Genomic DNA, 21334 nt, shown 5'->3' with positions numbered 1-21334 from the left:
GAAATGTCAGGTATATACGAATATGAGAAAAACCTTCTAGTTAACACTGATTAACCTGTGGTTCTTTCATGTAAATTGTCACCAGGTTCATTCTCAGAATACATAATTTTCACGTGGGACTATGCTCCCGAACCCCATACAAATTTAAAAAACCTTTCACAAAAAATCCTAGAGCTACTCTTGTCATCAGTACTTCTTCAGCTCATGTTATGAACGCACACCAAAACAGGATATATGACAATTTTACACTTGTCGAATTTGTCTTGGCTTGTTGTGCAGCAACTTCTAATAGCCAGAACTAGAATCAGAATGGAATGTAATAGAACAGGATGTGTATATTCTTTGTGTATCAAGACTGACCGTGACATGCTGTTTGTTTTGAAAACTAAATTCCTTACAGCAATCAGCTATTAAGCAGTCACTAAACAATTGCTTTAGTTGTATAGTTAACAGTATTTATTGTTAGATTCTCCTCCTGTGTAAAAGTAGCTATAAGTCATGCAGTGTCCACTGACACAATTAATAAAACTGCTAGAATGCTTGGCCAGGGCATAACTAGCTATTTAAATAGCCATATTTATTATATAAAGCTACAGCAGATTATGCACATACAGGGGATCAAGACACACGATAGTGTGTCGTGCGGCCCAAGAAGCCGGCACGCCACACCGTGAGTATATTAACAGGAAGAAAGAAAACGCAATTTTCACACCTATGTAGCTCTGTGATTCCTTATCCGATTGGAAACAAATTTGCTAGAGACGTGCCGCCCAGTTAGGGGAGTCTACATACCAAATTTGAAGAAAATCGCTCCAGCCATTTCCGAGATGCGAGCGAAGAAAATTTCGTTTTAATTTCTTCGTTTTTTTCTTCTTCTTCATCTTCATTTCGCACACTTCGCAAAATTCGCCATAAAACACGAATGCGTGCTCGGATTGGGCTGACATTTGGCACACTTAAAGGGCTCATTAAGGCGGATCTCCGTACCAACTTTGGTAGGAATCCGATGAACATTCACGGAGTTATGATCGATTATGTGTGTAAAATAAGGTCGAAGGTCTGTCACGCCTACAGGGTAAACCCCTTGGAGGAATCAGTTGAAAATTGATATGTAGATGGAGCAACCATCGTAGGAGTGCCTTTTTGTGGTTTGAAATGAATCGGGATAAAGACCATGGAGATATGATACAAAACCCAACCTGTGTCAAAATTACGTGATCGATTTTTATGAATAAAAAACTATTAGTTTTCGTGTCTACCAGGCAAACCGCTTAGAGCAACGAGCTGAAAATCAGTATGTAGCTGGAATAATCATCATAGAAAGTTCTTGCAGTAGTACAGAAGAATCGGATTACAAATCACTGAGTTATGATTCGAAAGGCAACTACGTGCAGCAAATGCGAGATCGAGATACTCTAATAGAACAGTCACCCTAATAAAGCATTCAGCTGCATGTATAATTTACTCAGTTATATTACATTGCAAGTTATTCTGTAGGGAATTCAGCTACAAACAAGTCACCCTGTAGTCAGATCAGCTAGAAGAAGGTACCTAATAGAGAGTTCAGCTACAAAGAAGCCATCATGTAGAGAGTTCAGCTCAAATAAATCACCCTGTAGAGAATTCAGCTACAAACAAATTGCCCTGTAGAGAGATCAGCTAGAAGAAGTTACCTTGTAGAGAGTTCAATTACAAAGAAACAATCATGCAAAGAGTTTAGCTGAAAACAAATCACCCAGTAGAAAGTTCCGCTATGAACAGATCACACTGTAGAGAGTTCAGTTAGAAACAAGTCATCCTATAGAGAGATCAACTACAAGAAGTTACCTTGTAGAGAGTTCAGTTACGAAGAAGCAATCATACAAAGAGTTTAGCTGCAAACAAATCACCCAGCAGAAAGTTCCACTATGAACAGATCACACTGTAGAGAGTTCAGTTAGAAACAAGTCATGCTGTAGATAGATCAGCTAGAAGAAGTCATTTTGTAGAGAGTTCAGCTACAAAGAAACCACCATGTAAGAGAGTTCAGCTGCAAACAAATCACCTGTTGTAGAGAATTGACTGACCTATTAATAGTAGCAATGTGTTGTGCACATGTATTATGTATTGTATGACGTATGCAAACAGGTGCTTAGGGCTTTAATTAGAGTATTGAGAGTTGTATCCACTCGTGGCAAGCCAATCCGAGGTAATCTTTCCTGAAGGCGAACCGATACGTCCTTACCGCGACATTCTCTGGTGCTGTGAAGGAACTCTGTCGTCCATTGAAGCCGATTCATAACCCCAGGCGTAAACGCTGTGGCATCGTGGCATATTGGCTCTACTAACGGTGCCAGAAGAGGCAAGCACCCCGATTCACTTCATAGTTGTTTGCCGTTTGTATTTATTTTCAGTGGACTACGATGATGGAAAGGTTAACTCGACTACGGACTTCTCGAAGAGCATACCGCTCCCACGTGACACAAATTTTTGGCAAAGTGGTAGAAACTCTAGCCACAGAACTCGATGAACTTGCCGTCACTTATTTAAACACCGCTGTTACTCAGTTAGAGAAGAAGAAGGAGCAGATTGTAGCACTTGATGAACAGATTTTCGAACTGATACAAGAATCTACGGAGTTAGAAGAAGCTATTATGGATTCAGAGGAGCTACAGGACACCATAACGGAGAAAGTTAATGAGTTAAACAAACGTGTGGACCTATTCCAGTGGGAAAATCGTTCTGCTACTCCCTCACAGCAAGGATCAAGTAAAGCTACAATACAAGGACCAGACAAGGAGGTTGTGAGTGATATAACTAGCACATTTCCAACTGGTTCTTGTGATACGCCTTTTACAACTGTCACTAGTGACACCCCAGTGTTATGTACTACTCATGATACACCAGTAATGAACACCATCAGTTATGCACCTGTGGTAAATGCTAGTTTTGGAACTCCTAGTAGTTTGGTACCAACCTCGTCACTGACACTCCCAACACTAGACTCATTCTCGTCACATTCGACTTCACCTATCTCACTCACATCTGTCAGCTATGTTTATGGTTCAGGGCCTCCCCCCTTAATTCCAACAGTTACGAATGCTGGCAGCCCTATATCATCTAGTCTAGCAGGAGACCCAAGTCTGTTATTGCCATCATTATCAACACAGAACCTTAGACTCAGCAACTCTACAAGCTTAGCTGGAATTCCCACTATCAATACCATATCAACCACACACCCAATAAGAGCAGCAGGTCACACTCAATCCCAACAGTTTGCTATGTGCAGGTTACCCAAACTGACCCTGCCAACATTCTCAGGAAATCCTCTACATTGGCTAACCTTTTGGGACTCCTTCCAAGCTGCAATTGATCTAAATCCCAATCTAACAGGAGCACAAAAGTTCAATTATCTTAAGGCACAGCTTGAAGGAGATGCAGCTAGGACAATTGAAGGGTTCCCCCTTACTGACCATAACTATTCACATGCAGTAGCCATTTTACAAGATCGTTTTGGTCAGCCTCACAAGGTGACTGCTGCACACATGAAGGCTTTACTTGAGATACCAAGACCAGCTAACAACCTGACTAGTCTGCGTGTGTTTCATGATACTATTGAGAGCCACTCCCGTGGCCCTTCCTTACTGGGAAAATCTGAAGAAACATACGGTGACCTGATTGTGCCTATTATTCTTGGTAAGCTGCCAAAAGAGATCAGACAGAATCTAGCAAGAGAAGCCACTACCTCAGAATGGACATTTTCTCAGCTAATGTGTTCTATCCTGAAGGAAATTCGAATTCTAGAATCCGGTAACGATGATCTATACAAGTCTCAGCCCCATTCTACAGCTGCCTTAGTAGTGAGTTCCAAACTTCAGGGTAACAAACCTAAGTCAGCACCATCATGCGTATATTGCAAGGGACCCCATACAGCTCACCAGTGCACTACTGTAAAAGATCATCAAAGACGACTGGAGATTGTGAAGCAAGGTCGCTTGTGCTATAACTGTCTTGCCAAGCATAAAGTCTCACAATGTAATTCAAAATTTCGATGTAGAAACTGCAAGCGAAAACATCATACGAGCTTGTGCAACAGTGACCATAGAACAGATGAACCAAGGGCCATACCTCAGATCACTCATCAACCTATTGTGCCACAACCTATTCCTTCACCTACCACTAATGCTACACCAGTCACATCCTTGCTCATTTCTGATTCCCACCGTACTATTTGTTTACTCAAGACTGCTATAGCTCCTGTTATTGGTGGTGGTACATGCCTGAATGCCAACATTCTTTTTGACGAAGGAGCACAACGCTCATTTATTTGTTCAGAACTAGCTAACAAACTCAACATTGTGCCATCCACCACTACACAAGTAGCTCTGTCTTCATTTGGCAATGACTCGCCATCATTTCAGACTTTAGGAGTAGCCACTATCCAGATACAGACGCTTACCGGGGATCTTGTTCCTATTTCTGTCCTCATAGTTCCACAGATAGCCTCTCCTATTCAGAATTCCTGTGTAGTGGAATTAGAGAGCTTACCACATTTGAAAGGGCTGCAGCTTGCAAATCCTGTTACAGATAGTGACGAATTTTTAGTCTCTATTCTAATTGGAGTGGACTATTACTGGTCATTTGTACAGGACCACATCATTAGAGGAAACGGTCCCACAGCGCAGCAATCCCAACTTGGCTATCTTTTATCTGGACCTCTACCTTTATCGTCTACCCAATTACCAATGTCTATCCTGCTTCAATTTACCACTACACCAGAGGAGATTGATTTGCAACAGCTTTGGTCAATAGAAGCCAGTGGTACAGACACTCATGAATGTGGTTCCAGCTTTCTCAGATCCTACCAATCTAACAACATCTATCAGCTACCGGATGGTACTTATACAGCCAAATTCCCATGGAAAGATGACAAACCACACCTACCATCGAATTACAACATCTGTAAGGGAAGAACTAACAGTTTACTCACGAGGTTAAGGCAAAATCCACAATTACTGAAAGTGTATGACAACATTCTAATGGAACAGGAATGCCGTGGTTTTATTGAAAGGGTCAATGACACTCACTCCTTTTCTACTCCTGAACTGTCAGTACACTACTTATCCCACCATCCCGTCAAGAAGGACTCTCAAACAACTCCTATTCGCATTGTATATGACTGTAGCTGCCGTGAGAGCTCCTCTGCTGCAAGCCTGAGTGATTGCCTAGAGGTGGGACCTCCTTTCTTGAATGATTTATGTTCCATTCTGTTGCGCTTTTGTTTACACAAGTATGCCCTGTCAACAGACATTGAGAAGGCCTTTCTTCATGTCAGATTACACGAAGATGACAGAAATTTTACTCGTTTCTTGTGGCCAGTGCAACCTGAGAACCCTGACAGTTTACTCCAGACCTTTCGTTTTACATCTGTTCCATTTGGCACAGCCAGTTCTCCATTCATGTTACATGCCACTATTGATCTACACCTTCGCACATTTCGTTCATGTGTTTCCGAAGACATTCAGCGCAATATCTATGTCGACAATATCATATCCGGGTGTGACACTGAGGTTCAACTCCTTGAATACTACACACAAGCAAGGAACTTCATGCAACAAGCTAATTTCAACCTAAGGTCTTGGGCATCAAACAGTATCACACTACAACAGATTGCTACTGCCAATAAGACCATCGACCACAATACCACTGTCCAGATCCTTGGTCTCCTCTGGAATACATGTACAGATACAATGTCACTGGCTCCCAAGTCACTGCCTTCAAGTAACATCATAACCAAACGTAGTGTTCTTCAAGATTCATCATTAATCTTTGATCCTCTAGGATGGGCTACTCCAGTTACTATCCGTGCCAAGATACTACTACAAGAAGTATGGCAACAGAAACGATCCTGGGACACTCCACTTCATGAAGAACTTCAAGAGAAATGGGTTCGAATACGCAGTGACATCCTCGAGCTCTCTAACATAACTATTCCAAGAGCCTACTTCCCTATCCTATCAGACAAAGTTATAGATCATCTTTATGTGTTTGCTGATGCCAGCACTAAGGCATATGGTGCTATTGTTTATCTCTGCAGTGACAACAACATCTCATTTGTCATGTCCAAAAGCCGTGTAGCTCCCATCAAAGCTTTGACTCTACCTAAACTGGAGTTGATGGCTGCTGTTACTGCTACCAAAGTGGCAAAATTTGTTCAAGCTTCAATTTCAGCCAGTCAGCACCTCATTCCAGTACACCTCTGGACGGATAGTCAAATAGTTCTCCATTGGATCAACAATGGTAGTCATTCCAACTCCTTTGTACACCAACAAGTAACTGAAATTCTGAAGAGTTTTCCTTCAACAGTTTGGTCATTTACACCCTCATCCGATAACCCAGCAGATCTCCTTACCAGGGGAATATCCAAAGAGCAATTGACGTCATCTGAATTATGGATACATGGTCCACAATGGTTGTCGAACACTTCCAATTGGCCAACCTGGACACCTATCAATGTTCTTGATCTAGTAGTGACTGAAGCTACAGAATTTATACCCTCCACTACCATGACTTCATTGAAAGATCGAACTAATCTACTCACAGTCATTGATGCTTCATGGTACAGTCACATTAATCGTCTGTTGGGCACCATTGCTTACATCTACCGCTTTATTCACAATCTTCGCAAGTTAAACCCCAAACTTTCTGGTCTGCTTACTAGAACTGAATTGTCTGATGCACGTAGACGTTTGATCATACACAGTAGTTTTCCAGAAGAACTTGCTTACCTGCTCAAGACATCCTCAACATCTTCCAAATGTCCTCACTTAGTCAAACAGCTTACATTATTTATTGATGACAAGAAGTTAATCCATTGTGGAGGACGAATACATAATGCACCGATATCAGATCTTAGCAAGTTTCCCTACCTCCTACCCAAGAAGCATCCCGTCACCAAACTGATTGTAAAGGACACTCACAAGAACTTGTATCATGGAGGAGTGAATACAACCGTTACTGCCCTACGCCAGATTTTCTGGATACCAGCAATACGGCAGTGTGTTAAGAGTGTATTGAGACACTGTGTTCCCTGCAGGAAGCTCATTGGTAAGCCATACAGAGCCCCAGACCCACCACCGCTACCAAAGAGCAGGGTTACTGAAGCTCCACCCTTTACCATCACCGCTGTGGACTTTACCGGAGCCTTATTTGTCAAGGAAGGACAACAGGAGAAGAAAGTCTACATTTGTCTTTTCACTTGCGCGGTAACAAGAGCAGTACACCTTGAAGTAGTAAGTGATTTATCTGTTGATACATTCTTGCTGGCCTTTAGAAGGTTTTCCAGTAGAAAGTCACTACCACGCAAGATGATCTCCGACAACGCATCTACATTTCTTGCCGCCGCGGAGGATATACAGAAGTTATTGCAATCAGACACTCTGAAAGAAACATTGGAACGTCAGAATGTTACTTGGGAGTTCATTCCCAAACGAGCCCCATGGTATGGGGGCTTCTGGGAAAGGATGATAGGACTTACGAAGCAAGCAGTGAAGAAGACATTGGGACGAGCATACATATCACGGGAGCAGCTGGAAACAATCATTGTTGAAGTGGAGGCAATGTTGAATGATCGACCTCTTACCCATGTTTCTTCTGATCTCTCAGATCCCGAACCCCTCACACCATCCTATTTGTTGTATGGTAGAAGAGTGCAGATGATTCCCCATGATCTAGAAGATGTAGATGATTCTGATGATCCAGACCTCCTCACTTCAAGTATGATCAGGAAACGGGTAGACAAACAGACACAAGTCATCAAGCAATTTTGGATGCGTTGGAACAGTGAGTACCTCACCTCTTTGAGGGAATTTCATAAATCTTCAGGACACAACCAGCAAGTCATTAAGAAAGGCGACATAGTGATAGTCCATGATGAAAAAGCTAGACTGTATTGGAAACTGGCAATCGTAGAAGACCTCATTCAAGGAAAGGATGGCTACATTCGTGCTGCAAATATCAGAATAGGCAACCATAGGACATCACGTCCAATTGTTAAATTATATCCTTTAGAAGTGTCAAACACTGATAATGAAGAACTTCCAACTGAGACTGTTTACAGTAAGCCAGATCAACCAGAGTCAGGAGATAATCCAGCTATACATAGTGATGGCCCCAGAAGAAGAGCTGCCGTGAAGGCACTACGTCAAATATCTGAATGGGCGGATACTCTCAACCGCGCCCGGGAGGATGTAGAGAATTGACTGACCTATTAATAGTAGCAATGTGTTGTGCGCATGTATTATGTATTGTATGACGTATGCAAACAGGTACTTAGGGCTTTAATTAGAGTATTGAGAGTTGTATCCACTCGTGGCGAGCCAATCCGAGGTAATCTTTCCTGAAGGCGAACCGATACGTCCTTACCGCGACACCTGTAGAGAGTTCAGCTAGGAACAAGTCACCCTGAACAGAGATCAGCTAGAAACAAGTCATCCTGTAGAGAGATCAGCTAGAAACAAGTCACCTGTAGAGAGTTCAGCTAGAAGAAGTTACATTGTAGAGAGTTCAGCTACAAAGAAACTACCATGTAGAGAGTTCAGCAGCAAACAAATTGCCCTGTAGAGAATTCAGCTACAAACAAATCACCCTGTAGAAAGATCAGCTAGAAACAAGTCACCCTGTAGAGAGATCAGCTAGAAACAAGTCACCCGTAGAGAGTTCAGCTAGAAGAAGTTACATTGTAGAGAGTTCAGTTACAAAGAAACTACCATGTAGAGAGTTCAGCTGCAAACAAATCGTCCTGTAGAGAATTCAGCTACAAACAAATCACCCTGTAGAAAGATAAGCTAGAAACAAGTCACCCTGTAGAGAGATCAGCTAGAAACAAGTCACCCGTAGAGAGTTCAGCTAGAAGAAGTTACATTGTAGAGAGTTCAGCTACAAAGAAACTACCATGTAGAGAGTTCAGCAGCAAACAAATTGCCCTGTAGAGAATTCAGCTACAAACAAATCACCCTGTAGAAAGATCAGCTAGAAACAAGTCACCCTGTAGAGAGATCAGCTAGAAACAAGTCACCCGTAGAGAGTTCAGCTAGAAGAAGTTACATTGTAGAGAGTTCAGTTACAAAGAAACTACCATGTAGAGAGTTCAGCTGCAAACAAATCGTCCTGTAGAGAATTCAGCTACAAACAAATCACCCTGTAGAAAGATCAGCTAGAAACAAGTCACCCTGTAGAGAGATCAGCTAGAAACAAGTCACCCGTAGAGAGTTCAGCTAGAAGAAGTTACATTGTAGAGAATTCAGCTACAAAGAAACTACCATGTAGAGAGTTCAGCAGCAAACAAATTGCCCTGCAGAGAATTCAGCTACAGACAAATCACCTTGTAGAAAGATCAGCTAGAAGAAGTTACCTTGTAGAGAGTTCAGCTACAAACAAATCACCCTGTAGAGGGTTCAGCTACAAACAAGTCACCCTGTAGAGAGTTCAGCTAGAAGAAGTTACCTTGTAGAGAGTTCAGCTACAAACAAATCACCCTGTAGAGAGTTCAGCTGGAAGAAGTTACATTGTAGAGAGTTCAGTTACAAAGAAACTACCATGTAGAGAATTCAGCTGCAAACAAATCGCCCTATAGAGAATTCAGCTACAAACAAATCACCCTGTAGAGAGTTCAGCTAGAAACAAGTTACACTGTAGAGAGATCAGCTAGAAACAAGTCACCCTGTAGAGAGTTCAGCTAGAAGAAGTCACATTGTAGAGAGTTCAGCTACAAAGAGACTACCATGTAGAGAGTTCAGCAGCAAACAAATTGCCCTGTAGAGAATTCAGCTACAGACAAATCACCTTGTAGAAAGATCAGCTAGAAGAAGTTACCTTGTAGAGAGTTCAGCTGCAAACAAATCGTCCTGTAGAGAATTCAGCTACAAACAAATCACCCTGTAGAAAGATCAGCTAGAAACAAGTCACCCTGTAGAGAGATCAGCTAGAAACAAGTCACCCGTAGAGAGTTCAGCTAGAAGAAGTTACATTGTAGAGAGTTCAGCTACAAAGAAACTACCATGTAGAGAGTTCAGCAGCAAACAAATTGCCCTGTAGAGAATTCAGCTACAGACAAATCACCTTGTAGAAAGATCAGCTAGAAGAAGTTACCTTGTAGAGAGTTCAGCTACAAACAAATCACCCTGTAGAGGGTTCAGCTACAAACAAGTCACCCTGTAGAGAGTTCAGCTAGAAGAAGTCACATTGTAGAGAGTTCAGCTACAAAGAGACTACCATGTAGAGAGTTCAGCAGCAAACAAATTGCCCTGTAGAGAATTCAGCTACAGACAAATCACCTTGTAGAAAGATCAGCTAGAAGAAGTTACCTTGTAGAGAGTTCAGCTGCAAACAAATCGTCCTGTAGAGAATTCAGCTACAAACAAATCACCCTGTAGAAAGATCAGCTAGAAACAAGTCACCCTGTAGAGAGTTCAGCTAGAAGAAGTCACATTGTAGAGAGTTCAGCTACAAAGAGACTACCATGTAGAGAGTTCAGCAGCAAACAAATTGCCCTGTAGAGAATTCAGCTACAGACAAATCACCTTGTAGAAAGATCAGCTAGAAGAAGTTACCTTGTAGAGAGTTCAGCTGCAAACAAATCGTCCTGTAGAGAATTCAGCTACAAACAAATCACCCTGTAGAAAGATCAGCTAGAAACAAGTCACCCTGTAGAGAGATCAGCTAGAAACAAGTCACCCGTAGAGAGTTCAGCTAGAAGAAGTTACATTGTAGAGAGTTCAGCTACAAAGAAACTACCATGTAGAGAGTTCAGCAGCAAACAAATTGCCCTGTAGAGAATTCAGCTACAGACAAATCACCTTGTAGAAAGATCAGCTAGAAGAAGTTACCTTGTAGAGAGTTCAGCTACAAACAAATCACCCTGTAGAGGGTTCAGCTACAAACAAGTCACCCTGTAGAGAGTTCAGCTAGAAGAAGTTACCTTGTAGAGAGTTCAGCTACAAACAAATCACCCTGTAGAGAGTTCAGCTGGAAGAAGTTACATTGTAGAGAGTTCAGTTACAAAGAAACTACCATGTAGAGAGTTCAGCTGCAAACAAATCGCCCTATAGAGAATTCAGCTACAAACAAATCACCCTGTAGAGAGTTCAGCTAGAAACAAGTTACACTGTAGAGAGATCAGCTAGAAACAAGTCACCCTGTAGAGAGTTCAGCTAGAAGAAGTCACATTGTAGAGAGTTCAGCTACAAAGAGACTACCATGTAGAGAGTTCAGCAGCAAACAAATTGCCCTGTAGAGAATTCAGCTACAGACAAATCACCTTGTAGAAAGATCAGCTAGAAGAAGTTACCTTGTAGAGAGTTCAGCTGCAAACAAATCGTCCTGTAGAGAATTCAGCTACAAACAAATCACCCTGTAGAAAGATCAGCTAGAAACAAGTCACCCTGTAGAGAGATCAGCTAGAAACAAGTCACCCGTAGAGAGTTCAGCTAGAAGAAGTTACATTGTAGAGAGTTCAGCTACAAAGAAACTACCATGTAGAGAGTTCAGCAGCAAACAAATTGCCCTGTAGAGAATTCAGCTACAGACAAATCACCTTGTAGAAAGATCAGCTAGAAGAAGTTACCTTGTAGAGAGTTCAGCTACAAACAAATCACCCTGTAGAGGGTTCAGCTACAAACAAGTCACCCTGTAGAGAGTTCAGCTAGAAGAAGTTACCTTGTAGAGAGTTCAGCTACAAACAAATCACCCTGTAGAGAGTTCAGCTGGAAGAAGTTACATTGTAGAAAGTTCAGTTACAAAGAAACTACCATGTAGAGAGTTCAGCTGCAAACAAATCGCCCTATAGAGAATTCAGCTACAAACAAATCACCCTGTAGAGAGTTCAGCTAGAAACAAGTTACACTGTAGAGAGATCAGCTAGAAACAAGTCACCCTGTAGAGAGTTCAGCTAGAAGAAGTCACATTGTAGAGAGTTCAGCTACAAAGAGACTACCATGTAGAGAGTTCAGCAGCAAACAAATTGCCCTGTAGAGAATTCGGCTACAGACAAATCACCTTGTAGAAAGATCAGCTAGAAGAAGTTACCTTGTAGAGAGTTCAGCTGCAAACAAATCGTCCTGTAGAGAATTCAGCTACAAACAAATCACCCTGTAGAAAGATCAGCTAGAAACAAGTCACCCTGTAGAGAGATCAGCTAGAAACAAGTCACCCGTAGAGAGTTCAGCTAGAAGAAGTTACATTGTAGAGAGTTCAGCTACAAAGAAACTACCATGTAGAGAGTTCAGCAGCAAACAAATTGCCCTGTAGAGAATTCAGCTACAGACAAATCACCTTGTAGAAAGATCAGCTAGAAGAAGTTACCTTGTAGAGAGTTCAGCTACAAACAAATCACCCTGTAGAGGGTTCAGCTACAAACAAGTCACCCTGTAGAGAGTTCAGCTAGAAGAAGTTACCTTGTAGAGAGTTCAGCTACAAACAAATCACCCTGTAGAGAGTTCAGCTGGAAGAAGTTACATTGTAGAGAGTTCAGTTACAAAGAAACTACCATGTAGAGAGTTCAGCTGCAAACAAATCGCCCTATAGAGAATTCAGCTACAAACAAATCACCCTGTAGAGAGTTCAGCTAGAAACAAGTTACACTGTAGAGAGATCAGCTAGAAACAAGTCACCCTGTAGAGAGTTCAGCTAGAAGAAGTCACATTGTAGAGAGTTCAGCTACAAAGAGACTACCATGTAGAGAGTTCAGCAGCAAACAAATTGCCCTGTAGAGAATTCAGCTACAGACAAATCACCTTGTAGAAAGATCAGCTAGAAGAAGTTACCTTGTAGAGAGTTCAGCTACAAACAAATCACCCTGTAGAGAGTTCAGCTAGAAGAATTTACCTTGTAGAGAGTTCAGCTACGTACAAACAAATCACCCTGTAGAGGGTTCAGCTACAAACAAGTCACCCGGTAGAGAGATCAGCTAGAAGGACCATTTTGCACAGAGGTTAGCTACAAAGAAATCACCCTGCTTCATCTTTTCTTCTTCCTGTAGTAAAGAAAAAATGACAGGTTAAAAAGCCCTAAAGCCGGCCATAGGCCGGCTTTATGGCCAGCTTTAGGGTATACAAATACAAAAAGAAGTGAAATCTAATCCAAAACAGCCAAGCTGTAAAAAAAGAGTGCGGCCCTGAGAAAGGCTATGGTGAAAAAAGATGTGAAATCCAAGGTGGCGGCCAAGAAATGGCTGTGATGGTAGGTTAATGGTAAAAATTTTAATAACAACAATTCAGGTGAATTTGGTGCCGCTTGGTCTCGGCACAAAATTCACCTGACTTGTTGTTATTAAAATTTTTACCATTAACCTACCATCACAGCCATTTCTTGGCCGCCACCTTGGATTTCACATCTTTTTTCACCATAGCCTTTCTCAGGGCCGCACTCTTTTTTTACAGCTTGGCTGTTTTGGATTAGATTAGATCTGTCCCCAAACAATTACAATTCACAATGAAGTACTTGGTTAAGTAAAGTATTAAGATTAATGTCTAATTATACAACCAAGTACTAAGAATAATACGAAATGCGGTTAAAATTATGTCATAGTAATAATAATAATAATAATACTAATAATAATTTTTACTGGCTCAAACTTGGCACATGATCACCCTGATATTACTGTTATCTGTAAATCGTCTCCATGTTTTATTGACATTACTATTCCTGGAGACAATAGGCTACACCAGAAATTTGTTGAAAAGAAAGAAAGATATTCTGATTTGTGTATTTTAGTGAATAAATTGTCAAAGACATCTTGTACTGTTGTGCCAATTGTTATAGGTTCCCTGGGATCAATCTCTGTTAGTCTCAGTTCTGAGTTACAAAAGATTGGTGCTAATATAAACTCTATACCCACCATGCAGAAGTCAGTTATACTAAGTATTTGTAGAATTTTATGCCACTATTTGACTTAAGAATTTATTAATAATTGTTGTAATTGTTTATTAGTAACTGTATTTGTGCTGTAATTGTACTTGTTACACCTGTAACCCATCTTCCAGATTAGAAGGGGGTCCTTGTTCCAGAATGTTCTTTCCTTTATTGTACATTGTACTACATATGTTCTGAGTTACATATGACAATAACAATAATTCTTTGTTTCATTACTTTTATTGCAAAGACAGGTTTATTTTATTGAAGTGTCTATATTGCTGGAGACTCTACAATTTCCCAAAAGAGCATGGAAAAAATTTCAAATATGTTGACTTAAAGATAGAGATTTGTAGACCATGGAAAATGCAAGTGTTTGTTTACCTGTTGTTATTTGAGCTCTGGGTCTCCCTGGCAGCCAATTTGAAGAAAGTAAATACTCAAGACTCTTTAATAGTTTTACTTCACAGCATTGCTCCTTAATCATTATTTGAACATTTGACTACAATTTCTTTTGCTGAGTAATTGTACTCCTGTGCCCTGGGCTAGGGCAAGGACTTTCTTTACCAGTTTTTGTACCGTGCATTTGAACACAATAACAATAATTCCTGGGGATAGCCATATCCAGCAAAAGACTGTTGAAAAGAAAGACAAACATACAGACCTATGGATAAAAGCTCAGAGGATTTGGAAAACTACAGTGTCGGTGGAACCAATAATCATAGGAGCACTTGGTTCTATCCCTAAGGAACTTGAAGCTAATTTGCAGGAGCTTGGAGTACAGAAATCATCAATTCCTGTGTTACAGAAGTCTGTACTTTTAAGTACTTGTTTTATCTTGAGACATTACCTCACTTGAGATTCCCATGTGTCTGGTTGACGTTTTTGTTTTGTATCCAGATGTGCTAACTATTCTGTGTTGTGTAATATAACAATCTACATCCTAAATTGAGTCCGAGAGTCATTTCATTCTCTTATTGGTAGCTAACTGTTCGTGTAGGCATCTGGTATTAGTTTTCTATCTGGCAAAATATGTCAAGGCTCAAATGTACAGAGCATTTTCTGGAAACTAACATTAGACACTGTGCTAAAAGGAATCATATCTTTGGTGATGCAATGGCAAACTGATGTTGTGTTCTCCACATCATTGAACTCTCTGACAATGGCTGGGCTTTCTCGAAGGAATCCTTTATCATTGGCTGATCCGAATCTTTAGTCTTACTGTTAGTCGCAACGTTCCCTTGGGTCGTTTTAATCTTAAGAAATTTGGCATGGTGGCTGTACTCCAAGTGCACCATCATATTAATCGTACTTCCTTGATAGTGTAGTTTCCTCGGGCATAACTTACAATAAACTGTTGTCCATTTCTTTTTGCCCTTTTCTTTAAATTTGCCACCTTGTGCAGGAAAGCCAAAGTGTTTGCAGACGCTGCTCCTCACCTTCTCTAGTTCACAATTTTCTCTAGTTGAGTCACTACTCTTGCTGTCAATGCAGTCACTAAGAACACTAGTAATGGACTCAGTATTATTGTCCAATATGATAACACACGTACTAGAACTCACACTTGAAGAAGCCAACATAATGCAGTCCCGACATATTTAACCACAATAATCTGTCATGTACACGGTCACGTGTTAAGTTAAAGTAATCATGTGCCTATTTTTGATAGTTCAAAACTTGTTATCACACTACCTATAGGTAATTTTGTTATCAAGATAATTGTTTTGTCATTTTTGTCACACAGGCCTACATTGCATGCAACTCAAGTACGTAGATATAAAGTGTTAAAGGTAAAACTAGCTAACTGCAAGTTAAAATAAGTTTTCATACAAAAATTAGCATGCATGCTGACATTTTCAGGGAGAAACATGATCTTGTTTTGATCACAATACATCCAGCAGTAGCTACTATATAAATGGGCTCCTGCCAGGCATTAGATAATGTAGCTATTTAATTTGAATCAATACCATGCAGGTTTAATGTAGCAAATATGTAATATGAAGTTAGTTATATCACAGCAAGAATAGCCGGAATATCTTAGTTATTGACATGAGTCCGAGGTGAAGCTGAGGACAAGTGTTAATTAATAACTAAGACATTCTACTACTGCTGTGATGTAACTGGCTTATATGTATCCAAGTAAGTATTTAGATTAACATGGTTTCATGTACTACCAAGAATTATGATAATATGGCTTCATATACAGCTAAGGATGATTGTTAATATCTACAACTGCTTTGTGGTATATATCCAAGTAAAAGACTTTTAGCACTTTGATGTATACGACTTAATATTCTGCTTGCATCATAAACATTCTTCAGTGGTGTTTAACACCTTACTAGGCAATGTGGTAGTTATTGCCCCAAATAAGGCAGTCATTGCCCCGAATATAGTAGTTATTGCAGTGGAAATAGCTACCATATTGTCCAAGTAATTCTTTGAAGTATTAGTGATGCACCGATACCGATACTAGCATCGGTATCGGGCTTATTTTGATGGTATCGGGCTTGTATCGGTTTAAGTACAAGTAGCCCAATACTACCGATACTCAATGACATTTACTTTTCAAGATGGCAGATGCTGAAGCATTTGCGACATGTGAAAGTAGTATGGCTGTGATAATAGATGTGATAAAAGATGAAATAGAAAGCCACGAAGCCACTGAAAATAGCCACAAAGCCACTGATAGCTACCACAAAGCCACGAAGGTGAACCGCTAAGTGTTGATAAAGGAGTAAAAGAAAGGAAGAAAACCAGCGAGATATGGAAATATTTTAAAGTCGACAAGAGCGACAATGAAAAGGTGATATGTCTTACTTGTGAGGAAAAAGTTTCTCAAGGAGGAAGCGTTTCAACCAAATTCAACACAAGCAACCTAGTATTGTTATTGTTATTAGCGCTTTACAGTGACCAGCACTGAAGGTCTGACAGCAACATCGTAAGCATTTGATGGTACACAAGGATCAATTTCAAAATCTTTTAGAAGAGGAGAAGAGAAGTAAGTATTTAGATTAACATGGTTTCATGTACTGCCAAGAATTATGATAATATGGTTTCATATACAGCTAAGGATGACTGTTAATATCTACAACTGCTTTGTGGTATAACTGGTATATATCCAAGTAAAAGACTTTTAGCACTTTGATGTATACGACTTAATATTCTGCTTGCATCATAAACATTCTTGGTGTTTAACACCTTACTAGGCAATGTGGTAGTTATTGCCCCAAATAAGGCAGTTATTGCTCCGAATATAGTAGTTATTGCAGTGGAAATAACTACCATATTGTCCAAGTAATTCTTTGAAGTATTAGTGATGCACCGATACCGATACTAGCATCGGTATCGGGATTATTTTGATGGTATCGGGCTTGTATCAGTTTAAGTACAAGTCGCCTGATACTACCGATACTCGATGACGTAGGATAATTACTTTTCAAGATGGCGGATGCTGAAGCGTTAGTGACATGTGAAAGTAGTATGGCTGTGATAATAGATGTGATAGAAGATGAAATAGAAAGCCACGAAGCCACTGATAGCTACCACGAAGCCACTATATAAACGGAAGGTGAACTGTTAAGTGTTTATAAAGGAGTAAAAGAAAGGAAGAAAACCAGCGAGATGTGGAAATATTTTAAAGTCGACAAGAGCGACAATAAAAAGGCGATATGTCTTACTTGTGAGGAAAAAGTTTCTCGAGGAGGAAGCGTTTCAACCAAATTCAACACAAGCAACCTTCGTTATTGTTATTGTTATTAGCGCTTTACAGTGACCAGCACTGAAGGTCTGACAGCAACATCGTAAGCATTTGATGGTACACAAGGATCAATTTCAAAATCTTTTAGAAGAGGAGAAGAGAAGAAAGGAAAAGCCAAAAAAAGCTAAAGGAGTTGTATTGAAGCAAGAAACATTGAAATCCATGGTAGAAAAATGCAGAGCGTACAGTGCAAATAACTCAAGAGCAAAGACTATTACTTACCGTGTTGCTGAAATGATCTGTACTGACTTACAGCCCTTTAGTATTGTCAGTGATGTAGGGTTTGAGCATCTGCTGGCTGAACTTGAGCCCAGATATGTACTACCAAGCCGTCGACAGTTCTCAGAGGTTCTTATTCCTGAGATTTTTACAAAAGTCAAACAGGGAATCTCTGAGCTTTTGAGTTTGGCTAGCTAAGTCACTCTGACCACTGATATATGGTCAAGTACCAATTTCTCTCATTAGTTTTTTAGCTTGACAGCACATTTCAATGTGGAAAGTAGAATGGAAAAGAAAGATGTCATGTTGTGTGCTTGGAAATTCGATGAATCACACACTGGTGTCAATATAACAGCTGCTATACTATCTCATGTTCACCAATGGGAGATAGAAGACAAAATAGTGTGTGTTTTACAAGACAATGCCTCCAATATGGTAGCTGCAATGAATTCTGCAAATCTCAAATCATTGCCATGCTTGGCACACTCTCTCCAATTAATCATCAAGGATGGTGTTTTACTGCAACCTGCAGTGCAGCAGTTATTAGCCACTGCTAGATCCTTAGTGGGTCATTATCATCATTCCAATTCATCATTTCAAAACTTCAAGAAAATACAATCACAGCTCAACTTACCTGACCATGTCCTTATTCAGGATGTTACCACTAGATGGAACAGCTCCTATTATACGTTAGAAAGGTTAGTAGAGCAGAGGAAAGCCATTACAGCAGCTAAATTAATAATACTGAATGTCAACCACCTATTGAACTAAACACACAACAATGGCTTTTGGCTGAAAAGGTAATAAAACTTCTGAAGGTTTTTGAAGAAGCAACACGGGAAGTTAGTGGAGAATATGCCAGTGCCTCTGTAATCATACCAATAATCAGGGCTCTAAAAAAAAAATTCAGAAGATGAGGATGACCATGGTGTTATGTCTATGAAGAGAGGTATGTTGAAATCCATATAGGACCAGTATGGAAATGTAGAGCAAGAATCTATGTGTACTTGCTACAATTTTAGACCTAAGATTTAAGCTAAAGGGGTTTATGTCTGCTAGTAGTGCAGCTCATGCAAGAATGCTTCTTATTACAGAGTGTGAGGTTTATCTGAAGAAATGTCAGTCAGACAGTGATGAGCCACAGCCGAAACGTAGCAGAAGTGACTCGAGAGAGAAGTCCAGTTCAGCATTATGGAACCTGTTTGATGAACTGATAGCTGATTCAACAAATGGTGATGGTGAAGGTGACTGTGGAACTGAAGCTGAAGTGATAACAGAAATGTATTTGAAGGAACCTGTAGTCTCTCGTTCTGCGCATGTTCATCCCTTAGAATATTGGCAATTAAAGAAGGCTGTTTGGCCATGCTTAGCTCATCTAGCCTGCAAGTACTTATGTATACCTCCATCATCTGCTGCTTCAGAGCGATTGTTTAGTAGTGCAAGTGATGTTATCTCAGCAGAAAGAAACAGAATTTTGCCGGAAAAGGTTGAAATGTTGCTCTATATTAAAAAAACTTACCTGTTGTGGGATACTAATTGCTTATTGTAAATTTTCTTGTGCTGTAAACAGCACCTGTATTGTACCCTGGCACTTTTAATCACATGTTACCACTTGAATATATTGTTTAACTGTAGTATCGGTATTGGACTCGGTATCGGTGTTTTTATCCAATATGGTATCGGTATCGGCATCGGTTGTAAAAATCTGGTATCGGTGCATCACTATGAAGTATATAGCTTCACTGGTGTAAATCATTTTACAATACAGCGAAAACAGATGTATAAGGATATAATGAAGCACATATTGAAACAAGGTCCTTTTATTTGATAAACTGACATGAAACTTTGTTAGCAAGAACCACTCTCCTCTCATATAAAATGTTCTATTATATTATAGTGTAGGGTAAACTTTGACAGTTAATTTTTTAAGAACAACGATCTGGACACCAACAACCAATCAAGATAATTGCAGAATTTATATCGTTTTATGTATGCGCACATATGGTGCACCATCCACCCACACACACACACTGGAAAAATCCAATGAGAAAAGAAGTAGTGCTCACAATAGCTAGCTATAGTGTTATTCACAATAGATCTTTGGAAAATTGAAGGAAAATATTAGGATGCGTAAACTTTTGACAGTTATTTCTGTTATACGTTTTTGCAATTAAGCCACCTGAAAAATACGGTACATATATGCACAGTGTATGGTAGAGTCCGCAACGCAAAAAAATGATATCCTCTAATCAACTACCTATAACTATTGTCATGTGTTAGGCTAAGTGTAACTTAAATAACACCAGTGTGACAGCCAAGTTTGTCACTTTCTTCTGGTAGAAATGGTAGAAATGTCTTAAAATCATTTGTTTTTTGCTGCAGTGGTTTAAAGGGTTCTTCATATGCCACAATATCCACTCTCAACATTGTTCAAGTAGTTTATCATCAACTCAAAGTATCGGTGGTTTGATTTTATTGGTCAGTTTCTGGTGGCAACACTATCTGTGAACATTTTTGGCAGTAAACAAAATGTTTCTTCCTCTGGAGCACAGGACAAGCAGAGCAGCAACTGCACCATGTGTCAGCAATGACCAGTACTACGTAGGTAAAGTACCTGGATGGGGAGTATGGTTATATTTGAAGCTTGCCAGCCATCTGGCTGAGCCATCTATGTGCTGGAATTTGGCCAAAACGATGCGATTTTTGCAAACAAATACCAGAATGGTTGATAAATCAGTTAAACAGTCTCCAACAGCAAGGATTTGAAACTGATAAACACCTAAAAGCACAGCTATCTCACCTCTGGGCCAGTGCAAGTGTCTTTTACTGTGATGGCATCATAAGGAGAGTATTAGACCGCTGGGCTAATCAAGATGCTGAACCTAATGCATAAAAACTTGTTAATTGTCATTTGATTTCAAGCAATTTGAAGATCATTGGAATAGATTATAGTCGATACACTGAGACTGATTACACTGTTACACTGACTTACACTGATACACTGATTTATTAGCCATTCTGGCATTTGTTTGAAAAATTGTGTCGCTTTGGCCAAATTTCAGTTTATACAGTATATGGCTTAGCCAGATGGCTAACAAGCTTCAATTATAACCATACTTTGCATCCAGGTTCTTTACATAGTACTAGTCACAGTGCAGTTTTTGCTCTGTTTGTCCTGTGCTTCACAGGAAAAAACAATTTGTTTGTTGCTAAAAAGGAACACAGATCGTGCTGCCACCATTTAACATCAAACCACTGATACTTTGAGTTGATGATAGACTTCTGAACAGTGTTGGGAGTGAATATCATGGCATACGTAGACTACTTGAACAGTATTGAGAGTGAATATCGTGGCATATGAAGAACCCTACGAACCACTGCAACGAAAAATCACAGGATATTAAGACATTTGTGTCATTTCCAAAAGAAGAAAATAATAAACTTGGCTGCCACACTGGAGTTATTCAAGTT

General features: G+C 40.0%; 1 protein-coding gene across 1 annotated transcript; it reads left to right on the top strand.

Moving 5' to 3' along the window:
* The first annotated feature begins 2402 nt into the window (after positions 1-2402).
* LOC136258484 (uncharacterized) lies at positions 2403-8240 on the top strand. The gene has a single exon (XM_066051798.1). It carries the CDS (start codon positions 2403-2405, stop codon positions 8238-8240), a length of 5838 nt encoding a protein of 1945 aa, XP_065907870.1.
* The last annotated feature ends 13094 nt before the right edge of the window (positions 8241-21334 follow it).

The sequence above is a fragment of the Dysidea avara genome, chromosome 6 (genome assembly GCF_963678975.1).
Source record: "Dysidea avara chromosome 6, odDysAvar1.4, whole genome shotgun sequence".
NCBI lineage: Eukaryota > Metazoa > Porifera > Demospongiae > Dictyoceratida > Dysideidae > Dysidea > Dysidea avara.
This window is presented reverse-complemented; position numbering and strand designations above follow the sequence as displayed.